This window comes from Cyprinus carpio, chromosome A18 (genome assembly GCF_018340385.1).
Source record: "Cyprinus carpio isolate SPL01 chromosome A18, ASM1834038v1, whole genome shotgun sequence".
Lineage (NCBI taxonomy): Eukaryota > Metazoa > Chordata > Actinopteri > Cypriniformes > Cyprinidae > Cyprinus > Cyprinus carpio.
In genome coordinates this window covers 20745470-20762503 of record NC_056589.1, presented here as the reverse complement: position 1 = coordinate 20762503, position 17034 = coordinate 20745470, and the positions used below count along the sequence as shown (strand labels likewise).

The 17034-nt window shown below is 38.8% G+C and overlaps 1 protein-coding gene across 5 annotated transcripts; it reads right to left on the bottom strand.

Annotated features, from left to right (window-relative positions):
• Positions 1 to 207: 207 nt before the first annotated feature.
• On the bottom strand, positions 208 to 6451 carry LOC122148594 (PSME3-interacting protein-like). 5 transcript variants are annotated; one of them, XM_042775350.1, is made up of 8 exons: positions 6142 to 6264; positions 5922 to 6020; positions 5253 to 5374; positions 2472 to 2608; positions 2269 to 2342; positions 895 to 1047; positions 723 to 782; positions 208 to 562 (listed from the first exon to the last, which is right to left on the bottom strand). In XM_042775350.1, the coding sequence occupies exons 1-7, from the start codon at positions 6254 to 6256 to the stop codon at positions 739 to 741; spliced, it is 744 nt and encodes a 247-aa protein (XP_042631284.1). In that variant the 5' UTR covers positions 6257 to 6264; the 3' UTR covers positions 208 to 562; positions 723 to 738. The 5 variants fall into 5 exon arrangements, 4 of the variants coding, with proteins under 4 accessions (XP_042631284.1, XP_042631282.1, XP_042631283.1 ...); XR_006162488.1 differs by having other exon boundaries at positions 723 to 1047; XM_042775348.1 differs by adding an exon at positions 6372 to 6451 and having other exon boundaries at positions 208 to 1047.
• Positions 6452 to 17034: the final 10583 nt, after the last annotated feature.

Below are 17034 nucleotides of genomic sequence, written 5' to 3'. Positions count from 1 at the left end.
AAAATGATTCAAGTCTGGCTCCATTCTCATATGGAAATTTTTCAATTGAATATTCTGAAAAAAGAAAAAAATATTAATATACAGATATTAATTTTTTTCCTTACTGAATATTCAATTTCACTCAGAAACTTGCATTACAGAACTATAATGGGTAGCAAATGCTTTTTTACATTGATAGGAAATGATAAAATAAAGACACAGCACAAATTCATGAGAAACACCTTTATTTTCCATTCTGTCATCACTGGATATTTTCCAGTGAACATGACTATCCTTACATGACATGAAAATTCCAGCATTCAGCAGCACTGCAGCATTTCGTCTTGAAAAAAATAAAGTCAAACAAACAAATGTATAACTCAATCAAGGCATTTAAACTTGAAAGAAGCCCATAATATCTGCTTTGTCCTGTGATGGTGTCTGAGATCTGGACTAAATGATTCATGTCTTCTTGATCCACAGCTGTCAGTCAGTGTCCCCTTGGCCACTAGAGCTCTGCAGAAACCGCAAGGGTGGGTAGATGGGAAGGTGCGTCACCAGGTTAAGCTGCCAGGGGTTTAAACTGTATGGAACGTAATATGAGGAGGATGGGGGAAGTGTCATGTTTTGAGAGCACAAGACATCAACAACCACAATAGAAGTTAACATTACAGCCTTTAATAAACATCAAGCAAGTAACCAAACAGATTTATCCAAAAGTGGAACACTGAAATAACGGATACCTAGTGTTAAATCGTTTTAGGTAGTGCACCGCTGAGAAGGCGAGGGGGCGGCACCCAAGCCTTGGCCAGCACAGGTGAGGGAGAGAGTGATAGTGAGTGAGTGTGATCTGTCAGTGTGTCTATCTGAAGAGCCTGTGGCGCTTTATGGGAGAGCCAATCTCGTCCACGCTACCTTCGCTGTCGCTGCTGGACTCAGAGTCGCTGCTGCCCGAGTAAGCGCCGAGCCCTGGCAGGATGCCCACGCATACAGCGGCGGAGGGCAGGTGGAGGATGCCTGAGCGAGTCACGCCCGCGCCAGGGGATTTGGGCTCGACCGCCTCCTGATCTGAAAACAAAAACAATACATGCACATAGAGCACACGCAGTCTCTGATGCATTTCACATCTAACACGCCAGGTTAATATGGAAAGGTGAAGCCATTTCTAATGGTGAATATTACACTACTTTTACATTTCATCTTGTTAGGTATAGGAATCTGCCATTTAAAAAAAAAAGAAAAAAAAAAAAAAAAAAAAAAAGAGTGCACTTACAATGAATCGTATATTGCTGTTCAAAAGTGTGGGGTCAGATACAGAAGATTGTTTTTAGCGTTTATGAAAGCAGTCTCTTATGCTCAATAATTTAATCCAACATACAGTCAAAACAGTAATATTGTGAAATATTATTACAATTTAAAATAACTTTTCTATTTTAATCTATTTATTTGATTAATTTATTCTTGTGATGGCAAAGCTGAATTTGCAGCAGTCATTACTCCAGTCTTCAGTGTCACATGATATACTGATTTACATATCATTTTTGAAAGCAGTTATGCTGCTTAATATTTTTGTGAAAACTATCATACATTTCTCTCCAGGATAAATTGAAATAAAAAACAAAAAACCAATAAAAAAAGATCAAAACAATGTAAAATACCTTAATAACAGTAGTAATTTCTTTAAAAATAAATAAATAAATAACTGGAACTGACCCAAAACCTTTGACTGACCCCAAACTAGTGTAGTGTACATATAACATGGTGTTTTTACAGACTCCTAAAAACTTAAAAAAAAAATTAGTTTCACGCTGGGATTCTTATGAACACTTTCCCAACTATAATCTGACACATTTTAAAAGCAACTAAAAACAACTACCAAACAACAGCTTCATATACTTAACTTTAAATTCAAGGACTTTCCAGGTCCAGTACCCTCATATTCAAGGACTTAATGTGAGGACACATTTCAAGTGAGAGCAAGGTTACATTGTGTTACCTTGTAAGATACATTGTTACAGTTTTCATGTGTCAAACACAACTATGCAAAAAATCTTTTTTTTTGCATTTTTTTTTTAATTCAAGCACTTTCAAGGACCTGTATCTAAGTATGTTTATTTTCAAAAACTTTCCAGGGCCTTGAATTTTTTTTTTCTGAGTCACAAACTTTCAAGTATTTTAAGGACCCATAGGAACCCTGAGTATGGCAAATAATTACAGATCTAATAATGATCTAAAAATCACTTTACATAATTACATTATGTAAAGCCAGCATTATACTACATTGCTCACCTGTCTGACTGCCATTGCCGGCTACACACTCCTCTCCTTTCTGCTTTTTACTCCCCTCTGAGGACTGAGACGAGCTGTACAAAGACAAAAATGAATCACAAATAATTATACATTAAGATTATGAAGCCTCAGATTTCCGCAGGTTTAAATACAGTATAATCATTTTTAATGAACACATTGAGGTGAGTTTGTCCGCTTCGTACCTGCGTCGTTTGACTGCCCCAGCCAGCAGGTGGGCCTGAGACAGGTGACTGGTCCTGTTCTCTGAGGGTTTGGGTCCAGCCTTTTTCTCTGCCTCCTTCTTCTGGCTCTCATTGGTTGCCAGCTTCTGCAGAGCACTGTGAGTTTCATCGGTTAAGGAGAAATCACTGACCTACAATTAAACCATGAGAAAATTTCTCAGCAACACGACAGCCTATGCTGTTGTGGTAAGCAACAAGACAAATTCAGTTTTTCCTTTTATACGGTTTCTTTCACAGAAACCTAAAATCACTTCTGGGAGGACGTATATGACCTCAAACTTAAACAGCATGCAAACAGAACTAAACCCACAGACAGATGAGGAAGCTCAGATAAAGAGGGCAACCGCTCCTAAAAGTCAAAGTCACCACAGAAGCCACCAAAGAAATCAAACCTACTTCCTTGCCCTCACAGATGGCCTAAAAAGGTGACACACTTACTCACTTAATGTGCCCTAATTGTACTGAAACAGGTAAGACCAAATTGTCTTACCTGTTTCAGCACAATTCAATACAATTAGGCCACATTACTGTATTATGCTGCAGATCATGGCTCTCAGCAGTGCTTTTAGATGCAGTTATCAAGCCCTGAGAAAGGTTTCAGTTGCCACGACAACGCATCCTCCAACCTTCTATCTACAGTCATACCTGATTAGCAGAAGAGAGAGAAAGACCACTGCTGATTATGTCAGCTGTTCCATGATGAAAAATAAATTTTATGATAAAGATAAAAGCACAGCGTTTGACTTTGATAGTTTAATGCAACAAAATCATGCTAATGTGGTACAACCTGCTGACTTCATAGTTCATTGGATATGCTGTACACACAATTTATATATGTATATATATGTATGTGTGTATGTGTGTGCATACACAAGACACACAATGATACTAATACAAAACATGAATCAATTCATTGAAGGATTCATAAGACTAATTCAATCAATCTTTTTAAATTCTTTTGATTCATTCAGAGAAAGAGCTCAAAAGAGTCGTTTGTTCGGGAATCGTTTTACGTAGTGCTGGATGTCTGCGTGCATCACGCGATAACAACGTCATTTTGGGCTACATCGCATCACATTCAACAAAGCCTGCAAACTCACAATCACAACTCAGGTACAGAAAGTTTATCTTTTGCTGTGGCGCTGGAGATTCGCTGCCGCATTCCACTGCTGAACGTGGAAAAACGAGAAAAACAACGCGTTCTGAAGGTGAGTCCTTCTTGGGAAGAAGAACGATTTTTAGAACGACATTACTACAGCACACGTTTATAATATAAAACAGAGCTAAAGAACTTTATCGTGTATTGGTATGGAGTCTATTATAGTTCCTGGTGTGAACGCCGTATTCCGTTACTTTTTCAACTTTTTTAATACGCCTTGTCAAGTTCAAGAATTACAAGTTCAACCTTGCCTTTTTTTATAAATACATAAAAATAAATACATTCCTTATTCATTGTGAACAGCATTTCTACTGTATAAAAACTAATTTAAAGGGTTACTCCACCGCAAAATGAAAATGTTGTCATTAATCGCTTACCCCCATGTCGTTCCAACCCCGTAAAAGCTTCGTTCCTCTTCGGAACACAATTTAAGATATTTTGGATGAAAATCGGTAGGCTTGAGACTGTCCCATAGACTGCCAAATAAATAACAGTTTCAAGGTTCAGGAAAGTATGAAAAGCATCGTCAGAATAGTCCATCTGCCATCAGTGATTCAACCGTAACGTTATGAAGCGACGACAATACTTTTTGTACACGAAGAAAACAAAAATTAGACTTTTTGTTTTCTGCGTACTGCTCAGATTTGTCAAAATGGCGCTATGCTGATTTGGAGAGACACAGAGGAGAGGAATTGATGAATAAAGTGGTTATTTTTTTTTTTTTCTTCGTGTACAAAAAGTATTCTCGTCTCTTCATAATGTTACGGTTGAACCACTGATGGCAGATGGAGTATCCTGACGATGCTTTTCATACTTTCCTGGACCTTGACACTGTTATTTACTTGACAGTCTATGGGACAGTCTCAAGCCTCCCTGTTTTCATCCAAAATATCTTAAATTGTGTTCCGAAGACGAACATAAGCTTTTACGGGGTTGGAACGACATGGGGGTAAGTGATTAATGACAAAATTTTCATTTTGCGATGGAGTATCTCTTTAAGTGAAAGGTTTTGCTTGACAAGGTATCATTAGAGTCCAAAAGTGTCCAGCTGCAAAATAAAGTAAACTGCTTGAAACTCTACGCATTCATACTGACTGTTTTCTAAACCTCTATGCCAGGGGTGTCAAACTCAATTCCTGGAGGGCCGGAGCACTGCAGAGTTTAGATTGAACCCTAATTAAACACACCTGATCCAACTAATCAATTCCTTCATGCTTATTTGAAAACTACATGGTATGGGTGTTGGAACAAAACTCTGCAGGGCTCTCTGAGTTTGACACCCCTGCTCTAAGCCATTTGCCAAGGCTGCATGAGTCTCTGTCGAAGCAGCGCTGGAACGTCAGTGTGTCGGGTTCTTCTCAGAGCTGTCTTGTTTGAGAACATGTACACTAACAAGGTATAAGAACTCTACTTTACTTTTCACCAGCTATCACTGCGCTTGACAGCTGAAGCTTCCACCACCAGCTTAACGAAGGTGAAAGTGGAGACAAACTCAGGCGGAAAGCAAAACTCTTTCAATTTTAAAAAGCCATGACAGTAATATTTTGCGTGCTCTTTTTTTTTTTAAGGTTGCAAAAGGATATCCTATATTCTTTTAACTCCTGAGCTTCCTCGTCCCGTCTGTGTTTCTCTATTAGAGACTGCTTCCGTGAGACCTCGTCAAGAAAGCTGGTCTCATCTTCATCCAGGCCTTTAACCATGTTCTCTGTGAAGGAACACAACAACAGCATTATAAAGTCTCCATTAGTGGTTCTTCTTGAGGACACTCAAGAACCGCTAACAGAACCATGCATCATGAAAATAATATTTTCCTTCTCAATCAGAACTGGTTCTTCAACCACTAATGTCTGAATATGACCACCATGCTTGCAGATCAAGAGATGTGGCCCTAGGAATCAACGGCAACAGGAGCAGCAATGGTCGCTAGGGAGACCGAGAGTGGGTTTGTCACCAGGGATACAGAGACGAAGCCGAGATGCTAAGATCATGCCAGTCTCCCATCAGCAGCCGCAAGAACAGACCTGCTCTTGATCTCCACCACTCCCATCTGTTCACACTCATAGACACCCACCGACAAGCTCAAAAACACGCATGTTTTTGCGCAAACGGTGACAGATAAACCCCCAAAATGAGGTCACACTGATGGGAGAGGCAAGCCCCGTGAGACCGTGTGATGTGTGTCATCTGAAAGATCTGTTTTGTGGATAAAAATAAAGGAATGAATATGGTAGGAAAGCAGCATGAGGGCTTACTGAATTTGAACTGCTCCTCATATTCTTCCTGTTTCTTGTCTTTCTGCTCTTGTAGCCTCTCAAACAGAGATCGGGGGTCGTACTCCTCCTCGGGGGCCTCTGTGATTGAGTGAGAATGAACACAACCAAAATTTGGCAAATGCATCAGGGGAGAACTAATGTCTGTCATTAAGCCTACTGTTAATTTGTGTGATTGGTGCAGACAAAGTGAAAGTCTCACCCTCCGGGTCATCTGGATTGCGGACCTTCTCCCCATCCTCCTGCCTTTTTTTCCTTCTCTCGTCTAATTCAGACTCTGACACAAACTTTCGGCTGAGGTCCACACCATCTGCCATGGCAGAACCTACACAACACATGCATATTTTTTCATATTATTAAGTGGTGAATATATTTAACCCATCAAAATATATATATATATATTAAAAATATATTTAACCCATCAAAACTTACTTAGATGCTGTTTATTTAATCAGGATAAACACTTTAGGTAGTTCATGAAGTCATCTGCAGTAGATTCTGTTCAGAGATCGAGAATAAAAGAGACGTGATAATTAAAAACATTTTCAACTAGCATTTGTGTGCAGAACTAATTACATTATATGAACGCTGACTGGTACACTAGACTACGGGGCTAATAATAGCCCCTTGGTGTACCAGGTGTAAACCGCTCCATGCATGCTTATGCAACACGCACTGCTGCGGACGAGCAGCTGAGCATCTCTTCAGCAAGCCGCGAGTGAAACTGAAAGTAAGACGCAGACGGCCAACACACAATCATCTTCAATAAAAAAAAATAGTAAGAGACTGAACTTAGCCAGTGCTGATGCCGCGCGCACTCCTACTGCGGTCTTTGATCTTGAAATGAGCTGATAAATTAATAAAAAGCAGCGTTTTATCTTTTGATTTCGTTGACGTGAACTCCAGTTGAATTTAAATATAGCGCGGGAATTTGAAGATCGGATTTATATCAGTTTTGCGACGACACATTTATGTGGCCAAGTGAAAATGGAAACGTTTTCACAAATCAGATAGATATCCGATCAGCGAAAACCCATGAAATGACCAGGTGTAAACAGGCCCATAAAGAACTTTAAGATCAAAGTAGGAACAATGCTTTTTCAAAGAGAAATACACAAGCATCTAACTATTCATTTTGAACGTGAAGCACAATATAGTTTAAAATCCAAGTCCAGAGATATATAATAGACCCAGCAGATAGTTAATTTTTGTCTAAGCAATGTTGACATTTGGTAATAAAACAAAAAAAACACCCCCCCCTCCTGCAGTATAAAAACTGAGAGAAAAATATACCCCATACAAAAACACCAATTACCTCCTTTATAACAACTAAACAACATTTAGAATTTTTAAAAATCGTAGTTTCACCAGAATGGTACGAGACTTGGTGACTTTTATAGCACTTGGTATGTGAACACACAAAAAAACATTGAGGGCATGATTCGAAAAAGCTAAGTAAAAATCACACTCATGGTCTTCGGTCAATAATGACCGACCATAGTAAATGAATGGGAAAAAAATCGAAAAAAAACAACAGTTCTTATGTGTACAATCTACAAATCCCCCACAATGCAGAAAAAAAACTACACAGCAATGAAGGGGTGAAACTCTAAAACATCTAGAGTGCAAAATCAACACACCATCTCACACACGCGCGGACACACACTTGTACAAACACATACACACCTATGAACTGGTGTGACTGTAACACTGCAACTTTGTAAAATAAAATCAATCATTAAACTACAATGCAGTAAAAAAGTGGACAGCAAGGAAGGGGTTACACTCTAAAACATCAGGAGTGCAAATCAGACACATACACTCACTTACACACACAATTATACACACTCAAATGAATTGGTAGCCAAAACGAGTCAGACTGAAATAAGAGATTAAAATCAGATCAGACACAGAAGGATTAAGCTATCCTATTAATTTTTGTTAAATTTTTATAGAATTTTAATGTTTTTGTGTAACAAAGTGCTTTGTGTTCAGGTTTAATAATGCAAAAAAAAACTACACTTCAAATCCACATTTACAAAAAATATAAACCTTGACAAAAAGTAGTCTTTGAGAATGCCCTAATATACATTTAAATCCACAACCTAATAAAAGTAAACAATTATTTATGTATAAAAACATATATTGAATTCACAAGCCTCTCTATAGAGTCCTATACAGGAATCTGGTTACACCATGAAATAAAAAACAAGCGAGAAAAAAAAAAAAAGGGTGAGGTGACGTGACATACAGCCAAGTATAGTGACCCATACTCAGAATTTGTGCTCTGCATTTAACCCATCCATAGTGCACACACACAGCAGTGAACACACACACACCATGACACAACACCCGGAGCAGTGGGCAGCCATTTATGCTGTGGCGCCCCGGGGAGCATTGGGGGTTTGGTGCCTTGCTCAAGGGCACCTCAGTCGTGGTATTGCTGGCCCGAGACGCTCAACCCACAACCTTAGGGTTAGGAGTCAACACTCTAAAACACTAGGCCACAACTCCCACCAAAATTCTACAAAAAATGTAACAAATTACAGGTTTTTCTTGTTTTCCCTCTCACCAGGATGGTGCTATTCTGCCTCAAAAATTTTGTATTTTAAAGGCCTAGTCTCTATTTTAATCTGAAATACTGCATTAAATGTTTTCAGAGGGAAAAAATGTATCATAATTATTGCATAAACATTAAATAGTAGGAAAAAATGTATCATAATTATTGCATAAACATTAAATAGTACCATGAAATTCTCTCAAAATACACAAAGAAAAATATATTGAATCAAAAATATATTAGATTGATTTTACTTGAAGATAAAAAAAAAAAGTTACATTTCGGTGTCCGCGTCACTTTTTACCATGAAGACCATTAGTGTTACTCTTACGGAATGAGGAGCGCACAGTAGTTAAACTCAGACTTACTGAAAGCCAACCCACAAGTGTTTAGCAAACATAAAGCATCTACCTCCATATAAATGGTGCTAGAACACACCTAGATGGCAAAATATATTAATAAAACAGGACAATCTAGCTCAAACCATAGTTTATCAGCAACTACTCGTACTGCACTGTGTGAATGTGGACTCTGATAAAAAAAAAAAACAAATGCATATCATCCATAGTATTGTGTGGGGACAACTGGCTAAAATAAGACACGTATAATTTCAATAAGGTATATTTTGAGAAGGGTAGAGCCGTGCATTACGGTTATTTTATTTTGATATATGCAAGCAGCCCATGCTGATCCTAACTCTGCAAGCAGACGCTTGCAGGCGCCTAATATTGAATCTCATGCATGCAGCTTGCACAGGCTCTGACCGCAACAAACTGGATCAGCAACCTGTTCGAGTATTCTAACACAACATCAACCGCTCCGCTTTAAATACACTTATATAATTCTTAACGGAGTCGCGTTTGTCTTATATGTCAGACAAATAATGACCGAAAGTGGAAAAAAGAGACAACGAATACAAGTGAGTTTCAAGAAGGAAATGCGCTCATATATTTACCTAATCCGGTGTTTGTGTCCCTGTAAAAGGATCCCCTCAAACAACAAGCTGCTAAAGACGGAGTTCCTACGCACGAACCACTGACTCATGGAAATTGTAGTTTTTCTGGGCAAGTTTTGTTTTTCTTCTTCAAAGGTGCCAATCGTTTCTTTAACGTGTAAACTTTTCAATGAGCGGACAATAAGAATCAAATGCACGTTCAAATTAGCTGTTAATTGTAGGTCATTTCACTTTTCTCTGTCAGTTGACATAAACCAGTTATGTTATTTTAATCCTTGTTTTGTCTCTGTAAATGAAGTATATTTACGAAAAGCAAAGGGATTGGGATGCTTGTAGATTTTTCTAGCAGTTTTCGCCGGTGTGTTGGAACCCAGCTTGTATGAACAAGTGATTAGAGTTGCAACATATCTGAAATTCCTCAGCTTTGAAGTTTTTATCTCTAAAATAACGCGTGCTACTCATACAACGACCTCACACACACGCATACAAAAGCAAAAAGTCCTGACAATATAGTTGTTCCTAATCACACTTTGCACTGTTGTAATATGTTTTTACACAGCCCTGTCTTCAGCAGAATTGGGGTTGGTTTTACCTGAGTTGCTGGAGGGGTTTTGGGTCCCAGCCTCAGTGCTAACAGAAATAGGCGACACACGAATCGTTCTTATTGAATCACATCTTTTTGCGTTAATTGAACCGACGGAACCGTTCAACAAAAACAGATTTGAATGATTTCTGATTCCATGAATTATGACTGAGTCGGTGTTGTTATCGGCGCACGAGCGAGCCGAGAGAACCGAAAAGCGATAAATTAGTAAGCTAATTTAATAGCATAATTGTTTATCACATACCAACATGATAGTTAATCCGTACATTTTATCAAAAAGGGGAAAAACACTTTCAGGTCGGAACCGTGAGGGAAGTGATGCGAATGAACTATACAGTAGTGTTTATTTTTTTTACAGTTTTTTTATAATTTATTTCTAAAACTAAAAATTCTGTACTTGGAGCAACAAAGTCGTCGCACTACAACAGTTATAATCGCGGCTAAACAGCAATAGTGTGCATACAACTGGCTTTCCTTTGAATGTTTTTTAAATTTCACAGTCGTATGTACTGTCACGAGATACGGACCGGCGGGGATGACGGAAATTACGTTCTGACGTAAAGGAACACCTGAAATCATTGGTGAAACCGTTCTTTGAAACTAGGTTGTTCAAAGAACCGGTTTCTATTTCTCGGAAAGGATTCGGACTTGTCCCATCACGAACAGCACACATACGCTCTCATTGAGCTTCAGCTATCTCACTCCGATGCCCAGGCATTTTTTTATGGGTTCCACGGTCTCAGTCAACCGTTTACCTTTCGGTGTCAACACCGCTGGATCAGCCTTTTCTGTGTTGGTCGGCAAAATGTGATGTGTTTTGAGTGGTTATTGTGTGTGAGAGTACGATCATCATATCACTGATAAGTAAAGCACACACACTTCCCGTGTAACGTTAGTCCTTTTGTGTTCGGCCTACGATCAGTGCTGTTTGCATTTACCGAAAATCCTTCCGCTTTACGGGGTGAGTAAATACTTGTCTCGTGTAATTCCACATTAAGTTTAACGATAAAAGACCTGCTAGCTGTGTATGTTGCCAATTTAAAGAAGCTTTAAACTAACGTTTTGTTAATCGTCTTTGGAGGTGGTGGCTAGTTATATGGTTGCTAACGGCGTTAATTTTCTGGACGTTATAAAAAGGCTGTGGTTAAAAGACCTAGTAAGCTTCCGATCTAGACAAAACATTAGCGGAATTATATTTCCGTCAACAGCATTTGTGGGCATAGGCTCGTTCTCGTAACGTTTTGTAAGTATCTAAAAATTGGATAATGAGACAGACAAAAATGACAGCCCGAGTCCACTACATTCACTTTCTTATGAGCAGTCACGATTGAAAGTATATGGGGCTGACGTGTGTCATCTCTAACCATCGACTACTCTCCTTTTGGTAATAAGTAATGTTCAAGTAAATAGGAATGAAAAACAAATGCAATATTAAGAAACTTACTATTAATATCGTTTCAATATGCAGAGAACTAACCCTTTAAAGGCTAAAAAAAGCCTGTCGTAGGCAGCCACTATGCTTGGAGACTAACAAAGAACCACAGAGACTCAGATCTATGGCTAGTTACTGAAAACAAACTTTCAGCAGCTTTATAAAATATCAGTGATTGGCCATTAAGCATTACTTTAGCCATTGTTTCAATTCATATATGGAGTGAAAAGCTTGTTGTGTTTTAAATGGAAGCTTTTTTTGCAAGAAAATTTAGTTTAATTTAGCTGCCCTAGGATTTATTGATTAGCCCTTTTTGCCTAACATAGTGACAGCAACTTCAACAATGGCTTATATCATAGCAATATTTACTTTGGTTGTATGCTTAAGTAGGCTACCTTTGTTTTTATGTATTTATTGGCCATCATCAATAACTGAATTTATATTTGATTTAATATCAATTAGTCAAGGTTAGTTTTTTTTATATTATGTTGTACTATACTGGCTGCTCCCCTATGACTTTGTACATAGAAACAGAAACATTTCTAGGACAAGCCCTGGATATTATTATAATAATAAATATCAATAGTGACGATTTAAATTATTAAGTATAAATATCCATAATAAAAGTAGCATTAACATGTACATATGTGTATTTATCTGAGATCAGTGAATTATAACCTGTTTTAGTGTTTCATGAACAAGATACATGAAGAATATAAAGTGGATCTTGACATTTTATTTTGATTTGCATGTTGCTGTCATGGTATTTTCTATCCACACTGGTAATAGATTTGATCGCGTAATTTGGTTTTCAGGAATGAAAACCTCCAGATATGGGATGTGTGTTGACTGCACTATTAGCATTGTGGGTCTGCATCTGGCTCCTGATGGTCTGCAGTAGCACAATGACCGACACGTCTCCTCGACCCGTACTGAAACACCTTTTAAAGTCCTTCCAATGATATGTAGTAGTTTACCTGGATTGCATTCTGTGCCAGCAGGAGCCTCGTGCGGGTTCTGCGACTCACCGTAGAACAGCTGCAGTTTTGGCCCAGCCTCTCGTCGGCAGAGCCATGGGGAAACAGCTGCGTGTGCAAGAGGACAGTGACGTGGAGGAGGGATCAGCCCCTCGCAGGCAGCTCAGGCGAGTGGATAACTCTGTGTATGATCCCCCAGAGGCCAGAGGCAGCCGGCCAGGGACCCGGTTCCTTACTGGCGGAGTCAGGGTTGCACGGGCCGTCGGAAGAACAAGGCGTGGTTGGTTTGGTACTGGTTTTTTAATATCATCAGGATCTTGTTGGCAGAGTGGTGGGCATTTAATAGGAGGATGCCACGGTTATCACATTCGATCTGTCAGCGAAGGAATAGATCATTGCACATCAATATCAATTTCATTTCCTGTTTACTTGCGCGTCAGCAATCAACATCCTCCATCTTTGGCTAAAGAAAGCGGTGGCTTGCTGTTAAGACATCTATTTGCATTGTGGGTTGTTTTTCCAGTATTATTGTCTACCACAGCGTGCCACTTGCCAGTCTGCAAGAGCTTTCACTTTTAAAAATAAAAGCAACTTTAAATGTGCAGAGCTTATGGAGAAGCCCGGCACAGCTCTGTAATGGCCGTGCCATTATTTATTTATTCATTCCTTACGCACAGCACCACATTCAGGTAATCTTAATGTATTGCCCAAAGACAACAGCTTGAGGTAGCAGGAGAGCGTTTCTTTTAACTTTTATTTTGGCTGGATATCAGAGTCCCCAGTCACTCTTCACTCTTTATCACATGTTCACAACACCTTCCCACACGGCTTGACCTACTGCTGTCTAATGATGGATGTTCACTTTAGGCAGTTGTTCTATGTGTATATCAGATTTGTGGCAAGGCCTGCAGTATTGCATGGATATTTTAATAGTTATGGTCACATTTTGAAGAGAATCACAGATTAAAGAAAAAAATATGCAGCAGCAGCTTCACAAGAAAAGGAAATGTTTTTGTTTTGATTCCAAAGGAAAATACCTAAAGGGTGCAAGGAGGAGTGTCCTCTTTTCTTTTCTTTTCTTTTCTTTTTCTTTTCTTTTCTTTTTCTTTTCTTTTTCTCTTTTCTTTCTTTGCTGGAATATATTATGGTGGATCAACCACATCCTTTGACAGCCACTTTTATTCTTAAACCTGAAACCCTAGTTAAGAAAAAAAATCAAAATTTGCATGACATTTGCGTGTGTGTATATATATACTTTGTCAACCAGAGGAAACATTTTTTAAGCTTCTATGTGTCTGTAATGAGCATATATATCCTGCTTTTTATTGAAAGATTTTATTGGAATTCAATCTCATGAGAATCAGCATAAGATGTGATATATTTTACTAACACTCAGTTTCCGTTAATAAAAGTTTAAAGGCGAGCAGCACGCTCTTAGCTTGATGCCATAGAAGAACCTTTGTAAAATGTTTCCATAAGGACCCTTTAACATCTGAAGAACCTTTTCTGTTTCACTAAAGGGTTATTTGGCCAATAGGTTCTTCAGATTTAAAAAGGTAAGAAAGAATGGTTCTTTAAAGAGCCTTTAGCTGAATGGTTCTTTTGTGGAACCAAAAAGTAGTTCTTCTATGGCATGCAGCTTGAAAGAATCTTTTGAAGCACCTTTATTTTTAAGGGGTGTATTGTCATAATTGCAGATCCCTAGAGCAAATATTTTAGCCAGTTTTTTGAGTCAAAAGGTTGAGAACCTTAGACAGGGGGGGTCTGACTCTGTTCTGTACAAAGCAGAAAATCAGTGTTACTGGCACTAGAACATATCCCACCAATGTGACCATTACACAACAATCACCGCAGCAGTCAGACACCCATGGCTGGGGGCATTAGGGCCTTTCTTACACACACACTCTCTCTTTCTCTTTTTAGGCCCCGCCCTCGCCAACCATCTTTTTCCTTGGCCTCGTCTGCTGCTTGAAAACATCACCCCTAGTACCCACCAACCGCACTGATTTATGACTGACAAATGAACCACAACGGTGTCACGCACTGCAGAATAGGGACATTTTATTTTTCTCCACTGCTTAGAGATTAATCTCTGGTTGTTGTTTTTGATCGGGCCCGGCTCACTCTAGGAACTGCAAGGGGATTTTGCTATCATTGCTTGAATTTACTGTTGCAGACCTAGCTTGCAAAATGGATGCACGCATACACCCTAAGCCAAAACAGCCTCAGCGGCAGGCGGGGTCTACCCTCAATAGCAATCAGTCATGTCACACAAACACCTATTATTATACTATTGAGCTTTCATAACCCCAATGTCACCAAGAGCAGTAAAGGGACTAAATAAGATGCTTACACCCTGGGTGTGAGGGCACTGAAGCGAACATTTTCTCTATTAGGTTGCTCTACTTTTTTTTGACATTAATTATTGTATTTGTTCTTTTTTGTGTTTCCGGTGCCAAGAGCCCTACATACTCCCATGATCACACTTTCATGAGAGATGTGAGGCACGGGTGAGTGAAACACGACTCGCCAAAATGCTGCAACATTTCATAAAGGGGTTCAAATCTGCTATTGCGCTATGGCTAGCAAAGTTCTAATGCTATTGTCATCCATGTGTCTCATCAAGATTGTTCACATGTGAGTGGGTGGGATTTACAAACTTTTCTAAATGCTGGCATTTATTGATTGGGAGGGAGTAAAGTTTATGCACAATGCAGATGCAAATACACCCCTTGTCATGTCACGTCTTGTAGCCAAGCCAGAAATCGCGATTATCAATATGGATAATGGGATTGCCAAATCCCAAAGGCTCTAATTTTATTTAATACATTTATTGCCTGCATGTTTCCCAGGTGATTGAGAATGTGCCATTGTGTTCTTTTACATGTAAGTTGCAGCTTGGTTTGCTGCTCAAATTCTACACCACTCAAACTTCATTGTGCATCATGAATGCGAGAATGCAATATGTAACAACCATCTTCCCAAACCTGTTATGAGAAGCACTTAAAAACCGGCTGTTGTCAACAAAAGAGAAGCTTAAGTGCTCCCTGTGGTTTTCTGCTAAAATAAAAGCTTGATGGTTTCAATTTTGAAAATTAAGAACTTAGACAGCCATAGTCAGCCATGAAGACAGCAATAAATATTAATATTACAATTTTACAGCTGTACTTTAAAATTAAATTATTATTGTTTTTTTTCCCTTAAATTTCTCATAATTTTTTAAAGTGAAATATTACAACAGTTTCTTAGTTTAGTATTTGTATTTAGTGATAATATAATAATAATAATAATAATGATAATAAGATTTTTTAATTTTTATAGTGATACTGAGATGTAATCTCAACATTTTTGGCAAAGTTGTCCATCCCTACAAATAAGAACAGCAAATCTGAAGGGGTTTTTTTTGTTTCCTTTCTTTTTAAATTACATTTTTAAATTGCAATCATACTTTTTTAATCATAAAAATGGCAGTTAGATAATTTTTTTTTCTCTCAAATCATACAGCTCTACCACCTACTGAGGTGATTGGATTGCTATTCATCTCAGATGCATCTTTATGCTAGGTCTTTTCATGATCCATGTATGAAGTCTAAAAACCCCTAAAATGCCTGGAGAGAATTATCTGTTCCCATTCCCATTCATCTCAATGTTTGAAATCTCAGATGCTTGAAACTTACCGACTTGGATGGTGCCATTTTTGCTTCATATTAACTCTGATTGGTTTTGAATGGATCACCTGAATTGTAAATATGACCCAAATGATCTGGAGCCACAGGAGGATGAGAACACTGATGGCACAACAAGAATGTGTGCAGTCACAAGCTCTTCAGCTTTAATACTTTCTCCTTGCTCCAGGCATGTTCATGAGCTGTGACATTCATTGGTGTCTACTTCATTTACTCAAATATAAAGCTCAAAATATTCATTGTTGAGTTTCATTTAGTCTGAATGAGTAGATACTTTTGTCTGTCAGAAAACAATGTAGTTATTAGCCAAAGCAAACCAGCCGAACCTTGACTCTGGTTTCAGGCTTGTTTTTCAAGTGCAGCTTGTTGTGACCCCCTGGTTACTGATTAAGTTATTAGGATTTTAATCGAACAGTGGAAGCTCTGTGGGTATTAGTGGTGGCTGCTTTTGAAGTTTGGCCCGTGCCCTGCGCTGCCATTGTCAATACCCGTCACTCCAGTTCTAATGCAGTGACTGAAATGAGTGGGTTGAGCTAACTGCAGCTTTAAAGTCCCTCAGAGCCTCAAGACTGCAGGGAACATACTCTGTGTGTTTGAAGGGTGTGTATAAGCTACTGCTGCTGTTTGATTACATACGCTTTTTGCATAAGAATTTACCTTTTATCTTTTTAGTTAGTTATGGATGTTACAGCTGGTGAATCAAGTGTACCGTTAGCCAATGTTGAGGGGGGTATTTGGGTGCAATGTATGGACTTGGCAGACTCTGAAAATCAGGGGTCAAGAGGCCCCAGCTGGAGTCACCATGCAGGTCGCCAGCCTGCCTCTCTTGTTATTATTGCCAAAGCCTCTGTGACTGTTGATTTTATTTATACATGCATCTG